We start from the raw sequence: 16,353 nt of genomic DNA on the forward strand, positions 1-16,353 counted from the left end.
CTCCTGGTTTCTGAACCTTAAGTTAAGAACACTTGATATAGATGTATATGTTAAATGATAAAAAAGGAAAATAAAATGAGTAAAACAAGATAAATGAAAACATGTTAATATACATAAAAATGAAGTAGAAAAAGTAGAGCATCTTTGCCATCATTAACAAAAAATAATAACAATAAAGTGAACCAAAAAGATATATTCTACTTCTAAAGACAATGGAAGGCCGTTGTGTAAAAATTCATTTATCTGATGATGGTTCACTCGGGATAAAGGTGGAAAAGAGAGACCCACACCTTGGGAGGCTCTTTCCAGAGAGATGCCTTCACCAGTGGCCTTCCTTTTTAGCTTTTTACTCTTACCTTTTTCCTCAGATAAGTTTTCCCTCCGCGTTATGTTATTGGTATGGAACGAGGCTGACTTCATGTCCTAACTTTAAATTTGTGCAGAACAAAGACTTTGACCTTGGTTTCCCTATATACGAAATTGATAAAATAATGATTTTGTGCAAATCATAAATAAATGAGCCTAAGGTACTGTAAATCACAGTGTAAATGGAAAAGAACTGTACAAATGCAAACTTTGTTTCCCAAGCCACATTATCAGTGATTCTGGTATATACTCAACTTTCAGAAACTTGGAGTGAGATTTAGAATCCTTTTTACAATGATGGGAATTCCAGAAATGTAAATAACATCACAGTATCATATTTTGCTACTTTTAGAGTAGAAGCACCTTTCACATGTAAATGGAAGAATTGTATTAAAATTTCAAACATTTTTTGTAAGAAGGATGACTTTTTTGCCCATAATATACCTAATTTACATGGGTTAAGCAGCCTGTTCTATTTATTAAATGAAATAATAATTATATATCATTTCAACTTCTGTAAGAACTAAGATACATGAAGAAAAACAAATAACTTTAAAAAACAGTCTTCATCTGTAGGCTATAATGAAATATGTGATTGAGAACAAATAGTTGTTTAATTCACATTTTTAGTTATTTCAAATCTTCCTGTAATCTGTATCTTTTTAAAAAACAAAATAAATTTAGTTTATTATATTAATAGTAATTTCTGTATTTGTTTAATTCATTTCAGTAATAACTAGTTGTAACTACTTTTTAAATCATTTTGAATGAAGTTTACTGTATGCCTTCTACATACCACCTTTAATTCTTAACAACTCATGAGGTAGGTATTATTATTCAGTTCAGAAAAGTAAAGGCATTGCTTAAGTTCAAACAGCTGATAATTGGAAGAGCCAACATTTCAAATCCAGTGTTTTTTCCACAAGGCAATTTGTAATTATAACTGACGAAGGAAATTTACTGACTTCCCACATGTGTTCTAGGTGCTTTTCTTTACCTTATCTCTTTGGCCTCACTGTGTGCTAAGAATTGTTAGCCCATTTTACAGATGAGCAAAGTGAAGCTCTGAAAGCTTAAGGGACTTACCCAAATACTGTGACAGAATTCAATCCAGCTCCACCATCTTCCCTTCATATCAGATTGTCTGGTGAAAGGAGCAGAGAAAACAAACACTAATGAGAAAAATATATATAGCTGCAGTTTTGTAGCATTTTGCAACATCATGAACCACAAATAGAAACATGGGATGGCTAGGGAGCCAGCTCTGGTGGTGTGCACGTATAATCCCAGCTACTTGGAAGCCTGAGGCAGGAGGATCGCTTGAGCCCAGGAGTTCAAGACTGCAGTAAGCTGTGATGGCACCACTACATTCTATGCTGAGTGACAGAGCAAGAGCACATCTCTCAAAAAGAATAAATAAATAAAAATAAAGGATATGTGGGGCTATTGGAAATATTTTTGAAATATTTTTAAAAATTTAACACTCCTGAAGTTTTTCCTGGATATGAGAAACTTTTAAATCATGTGAATTTGTTAATTTGTTGAATCTGTATTCCTCGTATTTTTCCTATGAGGGTCTATGAAATGGACATTAAGCATTTAGATTTAGGTGTGTTGCTTAATATATATATGTTCACTTCAGCACCGCACATGGGACTTCTTTCTGAAAATGTTCATCATTTTCCATACCATGTTTGCAAATAAAGTGCATCCATTTGGAAAATCTTTTTAAAATATTTCTTTTATATTTACAGACATAGTATTTTTCCCCATTTCCTTTGTTAGTCATATGATTTAAAGCAGCTTTTTCTAAAGCACATAAAGATATCTGTTTAATGTATTGGGTTGAGAAAAAGTTTATTATTCTGTTAAGTATTTCATATTTATTCATTGAACAAATATACATTGAGCACCAATTATGTGCCAGACACACCCCCAGGTGCATGGACCTTTGAATGTGAAAAGCTGAACCTGCTAATGGTTAACACTGTGTTTTCATGAAAAAGAAAAAAAGGAATTGTGAAACATGCCTGTGAAGGTAAATCGCCAATCCTGGCCTTCATCCATTACAGCATTCCAATCAGCCAATAACCCTGAGGTCTTCCCAAGAACTGACTTTGGCTGAATTAGCAAACACAAGCTTCTGTGTGATTCTGGTGGTGAACATTTTTTGCAGTACTTAGGGATGAGATTAACCTCCTATGCACCCTTATTAAGCTCTTATTCTTCCCCGTTCTCAGATTCACAGAGCAGAGAAGTCCCTTACGGGGTCGTCTTGGACCAGCTGTAACAATTTCCAAGTGTTTGCTGGTCTCTGCCCTGGATTTTCACCAGTTTAGGGAGCTAACTTGGAGAATCAGAACCTCACTACTGAATAGACATTAAAGAAAATATTGGTACTCTTGACATTGAGACCTTTTCCTTCCATCTTCGCTAAACCCAAACCGTCCTAGACCAGTAGGACTTAATACTCTTTTTAATGAGATGTCCCATTACAGAAACTCTTTCCCTCACCTTGGTTTCTACCCTAGAACAAATTATTCTCTCACTGTCTCAGAAATACAGTTTATTTCTTTCTGTTGGAAATCATTTTTATTGGGCATTAAAGTGTAATTTTTAAGAAGCTATGTTAATTATTTTTAAGATAAGAATTATTTAATGAAAATATAGCATCCATTTTAGGTGTGACATCTGCAAGCTCTTCTCTTTTAAAATGAAGGCTTAAACATTTCCATTGGATTTAAATATTCACTTAGAAAAATGTTAAGTGGTTTGCTTTAAATGTTAATTAAAATAATAAGTATGATCATAAAATGTATGTAACATAATTGTGATCATTTTACTTGAGTAATTTTTTAAAAATTAGTTTCATAACTGTTTCCTTAATAGCTAACTAGGCTTTATTTAAGAGTTAATAGAATAAACAGCATTAATTGAAATTAATTAAGAAACAACATTTATGAGAGAAGGCAACAGTTCTGCTTCTACTCAGTAAGAATTTATTCACATCCCTTCACCAACCATATCCTTTTTTTCCATTTACATGGTAATTTACTTTTCATTTAAGTGCTTCATGAAAAAGTAAGGACTGCAAGGAGCTTTCTGAGATGCATAAATTTTTGCTTGACTTTGGTTCTGACTACTTGAAGTACTCAGCTTTGAGTTTCACCAGTCCCCAGGTGGTTGTAGAGCCCCAGCAATGTACCAGGGACTGTGAGAGGGGCTAAGTGAGATGGTTAGGCTCCACTTGCTCTTACCCAGCCTGCTTTCAAAAAGATGCTTAAAATAAATACATAGAGGACAACATTGCAGGTGAAAGTACATAAGAGGCCTGAAAATGACTCGAGAAAAGGACTGCATGGTTTTGAAGGAAAGAGGTAAAACATTTTTTAAAAAATCAGTTTTTTGTAATAACTTCTGCTATAGTTATTTATACTTCACTTTTTTTAATTAAAAAAATAAGATAAATGATTTGGTAACGTATAGAGAGCAGACATTACCAACACACTCTGCTCCATTGTCCTTCATCTTTAGTGTTTTAGTATCTTCCAAACTAGTGGTTCTGCTCTTTTTATCTAATCTCTACTTTTTTTTTTTACCTTACAGTGCGATGGGCAGTATATTCCTCTTCCCAGCTTGCAAGGCATAGCCGTGTTGAACATTCCCAGCTATGCTGGAGGCACTAACTTTTGGGGTGGAACTAAAGAGGATGATGTAAGTAATAGGAGTAAATAGTTTGTTTCCTCAAAAATAATTATATCACTGGAATAATTTGCTTTTGTAAATGGGCTGTGGAATAGTAGTTAAATTTCATGTTAAATATTTTGCATTGGGAAAGTGAGGCATGGAATAGATTTATTTAAGATTTTATTGTAACAGTCTCTTGTGGATGTACTCTAACTTTTCTCATGTTGAAGACACAGATATCCGTATCTTGGGATGTATGTCACAATTTTCTGGATGAACATTAAATAATGGATCTGCTTTTGGAAAGTAGGTTTATGAAATAAGGAAGGGAAGATTTTACTTTTTAATTTTATACCTGCATCTATTTTCTATCGGTGCTATAACAAGTTAACACAAATTTAGCCACCTCAAACACATTTATCATCTTACAGTTGTATATGACGGGAGACTGGCACAGTCTTACTGGGCTGAAATCAAGGTGTCAGCTGGGCTGTTGCCTTCCGGAGGCTCTAAGGGAGACTCTATTTCCCTGTCTTTGGAGCATCTAGAGGCTGCCCACATTCCTCTCCATCTTCAAAGCCAGCAAAGGCAGGTTGAATCCTTCTCACATGGCATCTCTCTGATCTCTGCTGCTCCCTCTTCCACTTTTAATGACCACTGTGATTACATTGGGCCCACCTAGATCACCCAGGATCATCCCCATCTCCAGGCCCTTTATTTAATCACATCTGCAAAGTTCCTTTTGCTGTGGAAGGTAACAGATTTACGGGTTTGGGGGATTAGGACATGGACATTTTAGGGGCAGAGAGGGGACATTATTCTGCCTACCACAGTACCTTTTGGTCCTTTAAATTTTCTTTTCCTTCCTTCCTTCCTTCCTTCCTTCCTTCCTTCCTTCCTTCCTTCCTTCCCTCCCTCCCTCCCTCCCTCCCTCCTTCCTTCCTTCCTTCCTTCCTCTTACTCAGTCGCTCAGACTGGAGTGCAATGGTGCAATCTCGGCTCACTGCAATCCCTGCCTCCCAGGTTCAAGCAGTTCCCCTGCCTCAGCCTCCTGGGTAGCTGGGACTACAGGCACGCACCATCATGCCTGGCTAATTTTTGCATTTTTAGTAGAGATGGGGTTTCACCATGTTGGCCAGGGTGGTCTTGAACTCCTGACCTCAGGTGATCCACCCACCTCAGCCTCCCAAAGTGCTAGGATTACAGGGATGAGCCACTGCATCCAGCCTCAGTACTTTTAATTTTCTAAACTTGTGTGTGTATATATTTTTTATTTTCAGAAATATCAAGAGGGCTCATTTGGGCAGTCAGGTTTAAGGCTATTTTTGTTTTTATTTTCATACTTTTCTATATTAAAAAAAGAAGAAAACACAACCTTACAAATGTAATTGTTGTGAAAAGAGTGAAAGAGAGGGCACAATTATTAAAGTATGTATATATATATATATCAGTAAAAATGAGAAGTGTTATCACAGTCTTTATTTGAAGAGTCACATCCATTGATTTGAGTTTATGATATAATGATATAATGGTTCCTACTGATCTGTTTTTCTCAAAGATCTTAAATGGACAGGTAGTAAAGTATAAGATCAGTTGGAAAGTATTTGTAATTTTCATGACATAAATATATTCCAGCCCTATTCGAGTATAAAAACATCTTTTGTCTGCTCGTCACTATTAAGTATTTTGAAGGGGAGAAATCAGTGAGATTAGGATAAATAAAGCCAACATTCCTTGAATACCTGCTAGGTAGTCCGACAATGTTCTAAGAGCTTCACATTAATTATTTAATATCCACATTGCTTATTTGATTTTTACCACAGAAGAATCTAAGACAAAGTTTCCAGTTAGTAACAGCAGAGACAGGGTTTAAATTCAGGCAGTATAATAACAAAATTATAAGAAATTCATCAATGTTAGCAACTTTTGTGTCCTGATATTTTCAGTGAAAGTCTTAATTAGCATACTACTTTATACTGAAAATTGTTTCAGATGCATATTATTTATTATATAGTAAAAGAGAGCATAAAAATGATAAGGTAATACAGCCTACATATAAAATTTTAGAGTAAATTAATTTTGTGAAAATGCATCTAATGTAAAGACAAAATAAGTCTGCATAATTTTTATCCTCTGAGGTTTCTATTTGCATACTATCAAGTTCCCTCAAAAGTTTTGTATTAAAATATAAAGCACATATGTATATTGCTTGTAAAACCTTGAAAGATTTCCCTTAGAACATATCGAGTAAATTGGATCATAATTTGCATCTTCATTAGCTTTAACCTTATGAAACTGTATCACCTTTCTGTGACACTATATCACCTTTCTAGTTTTTTCTAGATTTCCAAAACTTACATGTATCATCTTATTAACACGTTTGAATTATGTATGAACATGCATTTAACATGTTTTATTCCAAGATGAATTATTTAGAAATATATTAGTTAACTGGTCCAAAGAGTAGTTTAATGAGAGGTATGAGTAGTATGTCCATGTATGTTTGAAAACCCTTTTTAAAGTTATGTTTATTTGAAGTCATCTTCAGAGATTTTTTCTTTGATTATTATTTCCTAATATTTACTTAACTATATTATTAAATATATTAAATTGTTAAATATATTAAATATATGTAGATATATATTGCAGTTTACATTGCTTGATGTGCTCTCCACCTAAACATTCAGTAGAAGTGTAATGTAGTTTTTCCTTTCAGATATTTGCTGCACCATCCTTTGATGACAAGATCCTGGAAGTTGTAGCAATATTTGATAGCATGCAAATGGCAGTTTCAAGGGTCATTAAACTGCAGCATCATCGAATAGCCCAGGTTTGTTTCTCTCGTCAAACCTGACTGCACTTCTTGGGCTAAGGAGGGTTGAGGGAATCTATTCTAAATGACTCCTACACTGGATATTCATCTATAATATTCTGACTTTGTTGTCATATCAGTTTTTACCATGTCATTTATAAGTGATAAAGCATAATATTCTATTCTGTAGAATAGTCTAATACTCAAGCCTGCATAAAGATTGAGTGTCATTTTCTCCGGATGATTCGTACTCTAAAATAATTTGTTTTATTTCAGTGCCGTACGGTGAAAATCACTATATTTGGTGATGAAGGAGTCCCAGTGCAAGTGGATGGTGAAGCATGGGTTCAGCCTCCAGGGATTATCAAAATTGTGCACAAAAACAGAGCACAAATGCTAACAAGGGACAGAGTATGTAACAAAAACATTCTTCTAGAATATTGTCAGGTTTTTAAAGAATCTGAAATTGTTATGAAAAAATAGAAAATGAAAACATTTAAATTGTCTCTTAAATCTGACATTTAGGTCATGGTGGTTTGAAATATGAACAAATATTTATTTATTTCAATGGGAGTTTAATTTTTAGAGCCATTTTAGGTTTACAAAAAAATTGGGCAGAAAGTAAAGAGAATTCGAATTATGTTCCTATATACTTCCTCCTCCCCCTTCTTCCCTACACATGTAAATTCCCCTGTTAACATCTTGCATTAGTGTGGCACATTTGTTACAACTGTTGAGTCAATACTGATTGATTATTATTATTAACTAAAGTCCATAGTGTCCGTTACTCTTTGAGTTGTACATCTGTGGGTTTGGACAAAGATATAATCGCTTGTATCCACCATTGCAGTATCATACAAAATTATTTCACTACCCTAAAAATTCCTTGTGGTCTATTATTCATCCCTCCCTCCCTCACCCTTACTCCTGGCAATCATTGATTTTTTTTTTTTTTTACTGTCTCTATTATTTTTCCTTTCGCAGAATGTGTTTTTAATTAAGGTCTATCTTTATCAAAGAAGACTGCTAATATTTGCCCATCTAGTATATATAAAATAGTAAAGATTAAAGAATAAATTGAAGCAATAGTAAAGATTGAAGCATGAAATATTTTTGTTTTTGTTTTGAAACAGTCCTGCTTCATTGCACATGCTGGACTACAGTGCTGCAATCATAGCTCACTGCAGCCTTAAACTCCTGGGCTCAAGCAATCCTCCTACCTCAGCCCAGCTAATTAAAAAAAAAAAAAATCTTTTTTGTAGAGATGAGGTCTCACTATGTTGCCTAGGCTGGCCTCAAGTGATTGTCCCACCTTGACCTAAATCTCTTTTTTAACTTTTAAATGATGTATTCATGATCATTGACTGCACTACTTTTCATGTGTTGCAGTACATTGGAAAACTTTGAAATGCCTTTTTTATACTTATGATTTATTTGAGGAGTCATTAGAGAAAAAGCAATTGTAGTTTTATTAAAGTACACATTCACATGGACCTCTGAGTTCTAAACTAACAATTCATTACAATATTGATTTTAAATAGGCCTTTGAGAGCACTCTGAAATCTTGGGAAGATAAGCAGAAGTGTGATTCTGGTAAACCAGTTCTCCGAACCCATTTGTACATCCATCACGCCATTGACTTGGCAACAGAAGAGGTGTCGCAGATGCAGCTGTGCTCCCAGGCTGCAGAGGAGCTCATTACTAGGTAGGGGGCTCTGCTGGCTTTTCAGGCTGTGGGAACTGTGGTCTCAGCCAATTTTTTTTTTTTTTTAATCTTAATACATTGTTTCAGTAGTGGTATCAAAAAGAGATGCAATTACTCTTCTTCACACAGCACTCTTTCCATTATTGTTTATTTCTCCATTTTATATACATCTTTACACTATACTACCCACTTATATGTTGCCTTCTAATTACTAATTAAATGTTTATGGAATGGAGAGGGAAGTCTAAGCATTAATCCTGTTCCAGAGGAGAGTCAGGAGCAAAAAGAATAAAAAGACTTCAAAAAACAGTTTCTGACAAGTTATTAGAGAGATTTTGAGACCACACATACATTAATTTCAATAGACAGAAAGGAGATAAAAAGCAAGCCTATGAGTGTTAAACAAATAAAAATCACTATGACCAGGGAAAACTTCAGAGGGGAGGAGGGACCATGGGCCAGTGTCTTACCTCTTCACCTGAGTCTTATCTACCAAATGGGGCTAATAAGAGCTGTTTCACCAGGGCGTGTGAAGATTAAATGAGGCTCTAGGGATGAGTGCTATAAGCACATTGTATTAGTCCATTTTCATATGGCTATGAAGAAATACCTGAGACCAGGTAATTTATAAAGAAAAACGAGTTTAAGGCCAGGCACAGTGGCTCAGAGGCCTGTAATCCCAACACTTTGGGAGGCTGAGGCAGGTGGATCACTTGAGGTCAGGAGTTCGAGACCAGCCTGGCCAACATGGTGAAACCCCGTCTCTAGTAAAATACAAAAATTTGCCATGTGTGGTGGTGGGCACCTGCAGTCCCAGTTCCTTGGGAGGCTGAGGCAGGAGAATCACTTGAACGTGAGTGGTGGAAGTTGCAGTGAGCCAAGAGACTCCATCTCCAAAAAAAAGAAAAAAAAAGAGGTTTAATAGACTCACAGTTTCACATGTCTGGGGAGGCCTCACAATCATGGCAGGAGGCAAAGGAGCAGCAGAGGCACGTCTTACATGGCAGCAGGCAAGAGAGCATGTGCAAGGGAACTGCCCTTTATAAAGCCATCAGATCTTGTGAGACTTAGTTACTATCACGAGAACAGTACAGGAAAAACTCACCCCCATGATTCAGTTACCTCCCACTGGTCTCTCTCATGATACATAGGGATTATGGGAGCTACAATTCAAGATGAGATTTGGGTGGGGACACAGCCAAACGATATCACACATCATGTCTGGCATATTGTGTGCTCTGTGCATAGTAACTTTAGATTCTTCCCACACCTTTATCTGGTCGCTGATAAAAATGTTGAAAAAGAAAAGAAGGAAAGCAAAGCTCAGTGGCTTCAGGGGCTAACTCACATCTTTCCTCCTCTCTACTATTTGCCATCTGCTCCCCTCCCATTCCTTACTCTCCTCTTTAAATATTTACTAGATAACTAGACTGTGTGAGATGTTAGAGACAAGAGAAAAGGCATACATCCCCTACTGCTGGACCAACATTCAGAATTAGAATCAAGTCTTAGAACTGCAAAATACTGGGCAGCTCAGAAGAAAGGGAAGAGAAAATGAATATTTGCTCAGGTATACCCACACAGCTACATTATTGTACATCTCGGCTTCTTATCCATAGGGTTTGTTAGTTTTAGAGTAAATACATCTCTTTTAGATACTACAGACAACTTCTGTGGCCTCTAATTTACAGTGTTTTTTTGAAACCAAAATATACTTCCCATGTTGTCATCCTGTGAACCAACCAAATAATCTTTTGTAAAAAGAAAGCAAAGGTTGACTAGGTTTGCTTCTGGTTAACATAGTTTGGCTCCCCATCTGTTTTTAAATTTTGCGGATGAAATCAGGCTCACTTGTCTATTTTCAGAATTTATTCATTGACTATGCAAACATACTCAATTTTTGAGCCTCTTCTGTGGGCCAAGCACTGTTCTAGGCTGGGGACACAAGATGATTATTTGACAGCCCTACTTAATTTGCTCACAGATTAGTAGGAGGGAGAAATGTGGCCAAAGTGTTGACATGAGGCACACAGTGGACTCTCTAGATACACTCTAGAGGAAGTCAGAGGCAGTGAAGGAGGGCTGCCTGGAAGAAGTGACCTTTCAACCGAGTCTTGAGGGAAGAGTAAGAAAAGGAGCAATTTAAGCATGGGAACCAGCTTAGGAAGAGGCCCAGAGGAGAGTGAATGCATGCTACTTTCAGGAAATCTCAGAGAGTTTGGGGTGACTGAAAGGTTGGCATAGTATATGCAAGAGTGTGTGAAATGTAGATGAAGAGGTGAGGAGGAGCCAGATCTTTATTGGGCTGTTCTAGAAGTAGTGTGGAGGGGTTTTTTTGGAAGACAGCAAAGCTGGGGCGAGGTGAACACTGAGGATGCTGTAGAAGTTGTCCCTATAAAAAAATGATAGACTAAAGCAGTAAAGATAGAAAGGGCAGGCGAGATTAAAGACAGTTTAGGATTTAAAATTGGTAAATGGGCATTAATTAGGAGACAGGTTGACCTTAATGTTCTAATGAATGGCTGGATGATTGTGGAGTGCCTTTGATGGAGCCATAGGGTTCAGGAAGAGGAGTAGGTATTAGAAGGAAAATGATGGGTTCCATGTTGGACTTTAGAATTTAAATTACATTAAAAATACCTAGGAGATTCAGTAGGCAATTAGAAATGTTGATCTGAAGTTGATTTACGTCTTTCCCTTTCTCTGAAAATTAGAATAACCTTTATCTACCTCTGTTCTTCTGAAAAATAGCCCATTCTTCATGATTTCTCAAGGTTGCTGATAGTAGTGCTGAGGTGACATTTGCAAGCTTCTTTGTGCCTTAGACATCCATTGTATAATCCTTAAGAATTAAATTCTTTTTCTTTACTCTTGGTTCAGCTATATAGGGCCTCGGTCCCTTTTCTTGTTCTGTCCTTTCCAGATAGAAAATATTTCTCCATGAAGCTGTCAGAAGCAAAAAAACACTTGAACAGCCCTGCCTTCTTGCTCATCTGCAGGCCTTACTTACATCATTTTCTAGCAATCGGAGGAACTTTTTCTCCTTTCTTGTCCTTGGCCTTAGTGCCTTCCAGAATTTGGTCTTTTCAGGACTATTCTTAGAGGTTTGGATACCAGTGGAGTATGGCACAACAGGCTTTGGAGTTAAATAGACATAGATTCCGAACCTGGCTCTACGATTTACTAGCTCTGTATGCATACCACGTCTCTCTGAGCCTCAATGTCATCATCAATAATATGGAGATAGTAAATCATAGCTACATTTAAAGGCTGTGAATATTAACTTATATACTGCTTATGATCACTTTGTGTATTGATGACAAATATGGTAATGCTCTTCCCTAATCTGTTGCATTTGCAGTTTCAATGAATGAAAGAGAAGTTTCTAGTCTTTATATTTGTGATCCCTCTTACTTTCCAAGGATACTGCAAAATGAAGTATTACTATATTTCATTCTTCACAATAGCACTTCAATATGTCTCCCTCTGATTTTTAAGCCTAACTTTTTATACAAAGATTTTTTATTTCATATTTTTTGTTGCAGTGGGGTCTGGATTTATAGATCTACCTGTGCCATTCATAATTGAGCAGCCATTAAAAGTGTTCTTCCGTACTGATCTTCATATATTTTTTACTTGTTTTATCCTAACATTTCTATACTTCAAAAAAAATGAGCAATACTCAAAAAAGTTTTTTATTCATTTGTTTCATTTTTGCTTTTAGGATCTGTGACGCAGCCACAATTCACTGTCTTTTGGAGCAAGAACTGGCCCATGCTGTGAATGCCTGCTCCCATGCCCTGAATAAAGCCAACCCAAGGTGCCCGGAGGTGAGGATCTAATGGTAAATTCTCATTCCACAGATTATTTTGGGTGTTACGCATGTATTTTAATACTGTAAAATATACCACGCCCTGTGAAAGAAAGTTATGTTGTCTATATGAGTCTCTACAAACTTGCGGTGAAATCGTGGCCGACTTTTTATTTTCCTTTTCCTGTTATTTTTCCATTCCTGCTCTTAAATTCTCTCATTTTTTATGTTTCACTTTCAATCACTTGTCACCTTCCATCTGTCTTCACTTCTTTCTTTTTTTAACTTTTGTCATCCTTTCTTACTCCTTCTTTTACCTTACCTTCTGCCCTGCACCTTGTTAAAGGGCAAGCCTAGATATCATCAACGTGCATTTTGTTAGAGATATTCATTCATTTTTGAAGTTATGCGCTGAAATTATTCCTACTTCATTTTGTTTTGCTAAATTGGAAATTGATGCTTCTGTAAAATTTTTAATGTAGAAGTTAATAATAGAATGGATAGAATATAACTCTTAAAATGTGCTACATGGTACAATGCTATATAGTATGGAGAAAACTGATAGCGTTATTTTTTTAAATTATTTGATTGAAGTTACTTAAATTAATATACAATTAAGTGCTTGTTCTCAAGATGATAGTCTAAAAAGCAATATGGTTAGTGCTACTGAGAGTAAAAGTTTTCTTTGACATAACTTTTTAATGGGAATATGTATATGCTGGTGCTAGCATATACATATTCATTAGGTAGGAGATGTGATCCTGAGTGTATTCACTGTAATCAGTGCATTCTTTTGGTTCTGTAATATAATAATAATGAGATAGTCATACAAACAAATGTATGAAACTTTGCAATTATAGAATTTTGGTAGATTAAAAAATGTGTGCTGTGAATTTAAATTATAAGAATAAAATTTAAAGTGTTTACTGGTAATGAAATCCTATTTTAATACAGATCACATGTCTTTGATATTCTTCCTTTCTAGAGTCTTACAAGAGACACTGCCACTGAAATAGCCATCAATGTGAAGGCGCTGTATAATGAAACAGAATCTTTGCTAGTTGGCAGGGTTCCTTTGGTAAGGAAAAGAATGATTGGTAACATAAGAATGATGAATTAAATATCTGGGTCTTACCTTCATTGGGGAACAGGCATTTGGCAGATTCTAAGGCAGAAGCAGCCTTCTGGCTTCCATCCTGAGAGCTGCCTCTTCTCCTGGCTTTTGTCTTCAAGAAAATATATGGCTGAAGTTGGGAGTCATGATTCAGGCTAACAGGAGTGGAGATTTCCCCTCATATATGCCATCCTGTTTTTAGGCAGCCCTGCTCTGCCCCATTCAGCTTTGAGAGACGTGAGAGCTTTATAAAGTGTAGTAGACATTCCTTAGGTACTTATTATTGCACACAAGTAGAGGAACTCATGGAGTTTGTTCCCTGAATTAACATTTGAATATGACTGCTATGGTCCTCCAGGTTTGCTTAAAAGAGGACATTTTCTAGACACAGTGTTTGAAGAACTAAATTTCAAGAACTCTGCCTTGTTTAATCCAGATTGGTCCTGGAAATCAAGTTTAGGCCAAGTCTGAATCTGACCACAGTCCATGGATCTCAAGCATAAATGGCTGGAAGCTTGTGGATGTCCTGTTTTGTTAGCAGCACGAGTTAGCCTTTCTTTATAAATACTTCACCATTTTCAAGTATTCTAACATCTTGGCTCTTGCCGCCACCTAGAGTTCGGTTGTGGCTTATTCCCACATGGTGTTGTCACTGTGTGGAAGGCCTAATTCATTTGCTGTTTTTATTCCTTTTTACAATTCTGATTAATTGGTAGTTGATGATCTTAGAACATTTCTTTTGAAAGTAATTTTCTCACTTGGTTGGGCAAATCTACACCTAAATAAAAGTGATACTAAGAGTCATAGTATCTGGCACAGTGGGTGAATGAATGGGAGGTGCGTCCCACAGCCTTGCTATTAAGTGCCTGAGCTTAGGGTTTCTGTTTTCGCCTATGGTCCAGAAAAGTGCCACCTTTGGGGCATCCTTTGCTCTGAGAAGAGAAGCTGAAAGGCTGCATGAAGGCCATCGCTCTTACCTACCTCCAAAGGAAACTGAAACACAGCTTCCTTGGGACAACAGGTGGCTGGCTCTACTATGGCTATGAAGAAAACCTTTTACAAAGAAACATTGGTTATCTCTTTTGATAAAACCAATGGAGCCCCTTCTTGGCTTTTTTTGGCACAACTGTTTTTAACCAGAGTCTTCTACTGGTCCTATAGGAAATCCAGCGACCTATGACGATCATTTCTTACAACTAAAAGCATAACTTATTCTGTACTTATTTTCTCTACACGAAAAGTACCTGCTGAGTGCTACCTTGCTAATATTTATTATGTTAATATGGACTGCCTTTCCTTCTCCACTTTTAATTTTCTCTCATTGTTAAATAGGAATTTTGATTTAAAATCTGTACTGGTGAATTTTACCAAAACTTTTGACAATAGTGATATCACAATAAGGAGTTGATTATATTTGAGAGCAACTAAGGTTTACTCTACATTTTAGTGCCAGAATGAATTTGTAATAACCATTTTATACATTTTATAACACATATTCTTAGACTAAAAGAAAATTAATGAATTTTAAACACAACAGGGTAGAGAATCTCCTTTTTTTTTGAGACAGGGACGCACTCTGTCGCAATAGCGTGATCTTTGCTCACTGCAATCTCAGCCTCTCTGGTTCCAAGTGATTCTCCTGCCTCAGCTGCCGAGTAGCTGGGACTACAATCGCGCACCACCACGCCTGGCTTTTTTTTTTTTTTTTCTTTTCAATAGAGACAGAGTTTCACTATGTTGGCCAGGCTGGTCTTGAACTCCTGACTTCAAGTGATCCACCCGTCTCGGCCTCCCAGAGTGCTGGGATTACAGGCATGAGCCACCGCGCCCAGCCAAGAATCTCCATATTTTTAATCACTACTAGAAGTGGTAGATACTGTGAATAACAAGGGGAAACAAAAAAAAAAGTTCATAATAACAGTAATATTATCTCTGAACTTTTAGTTCTAAAATTCTATAAACATATTTATAAGAACTCTATAATTTTAAAGTAATTTGTAAATATATTGATTAGCTAGAAGAGACCTCGAAAATAATCTAGTCGGCCAGACTCTGCTCATGCCTGTAATTCCGGCATTTTGGGAGGCTGAGGCAGGTGGCTCATGGAGTCTCTATGAGACTCCAGGTCTCATAGACCAGGAGTTTGAGACCAGCCTGGCCAACATGGTGAAACCCCATCTCTACTAAAAATACAAAAATTAGCCAGGCCTGGTGGCATGTGCCTGTAATCCCAGCTACTTTGGTGGCTGAGACATGAGAATTGCATGAACCCAGAAGGCCAAGGTTACAGTGAGCTGACATTGCGCCATTGCACTTCCAGCCTGGGCAACAGAACAAGACTCTGTCTCAAATAGTCATCGTCATCATCATCATCATCACCTTGTGCTATTTCCAGAGGAAGAAATAAAGTCTTCTGAAGTCAATTAACCTTCCTTTGGTTACATAGTTAATTACAAGGCCAGGAGTAGAATCCAATCGACTGCCTTCCAGTTCTGTGCAGAGGAATGTTTATTTAATCTTTATTCATTTATTGAACTTGTAAGTGCATTTTAATACCTGCTGTCAATGAGTTAATGCAGATAATAGGTGAGCAGTTAAATTCTCCTTGAAATATCCAAACCCAGTTTCAGATGGTAAGCCATTGAGCTTTTTGCTTTGCCCTAATTTTTACAACAGTTTTTCATCACAGATTTTCCAAGATTCATGGTTTTTTTCCCTTAAGCTTATTCTTTAAATTTTCAAGGAGATTTTTCTGCAGTTCTTTTTATATGACAAGTTTTTAGCCAGTTTAAAAAGTATTATTTGTTCATGGGGTGACTTTTTTTTTTTTTTTTTTTTTTGAGTCAGAGTCTCTGGCT

At 36.5% G+C, this 16,353-nt stretch overlaps 1 protein-coding gene across 9 annotated transcripts in view; it reads left to right on the forward strand.

The window, feature by feature from the left end:
- DGKH (diacylglycerol kinase eta) overlaps positions 1 to 16,353 on the forward strand; it is a 203,389-nt gene that overhangs the window by 162,907 nt on the left and 24,129 nt on the right. For 8 of the 9 annotated variants that reach the window (XM_054446619.2, XM_063650787.1, XM_063650784.1 and 5 more), the window contains 6 exons: positions 3,973 to 4,080; positions 6,770 to 6,883; positions 7,142 to 7,276; positions 8,407 to 8,570; positions 12,295 to 12,400; positions 13,367 to 13,459. In XM_054446619.2, coding sequence (XP_054302594.2) covers positions 3,973 to 4,080; positions 6,770 to 6,883; positions 7,142 to 7,276; positions 8,407 to 8,570; positions 12,295 to 12,400; positions 13,367 to 13,459 — 720 coding nt within the window. Of the gene's footprint in view, positions 1 to 3,972; positions 4,081 to 6,769; positions 6,884 to 7,141; positions 7,277 to 8,406; positions 8,571 to 12,294; positions 12,415 to 13,366; positions 13,460 to 16,353 lie in introns of all 9 variants that reach the window. The other variant, XR_010123554.1, reaches the window with a different exon arrangement.

Source organism: Pongo pygmaeus, chromosome 14 (genome assembly GCF_028885625.2).
Source record: "Pongo pygmaeus isolate AG05252 chromosome 14, NHGRI_mPonPyg2-v2.0_pri, whole genome shotgun sequence".
In the NCBI taxonomy this organism is placed as follows: domain Eukaryota; kingdom Metazoa; phylum Chordata; class Mammalia; order Primates; family Hominidae; genus Pongo; species Pongo pygmaeus.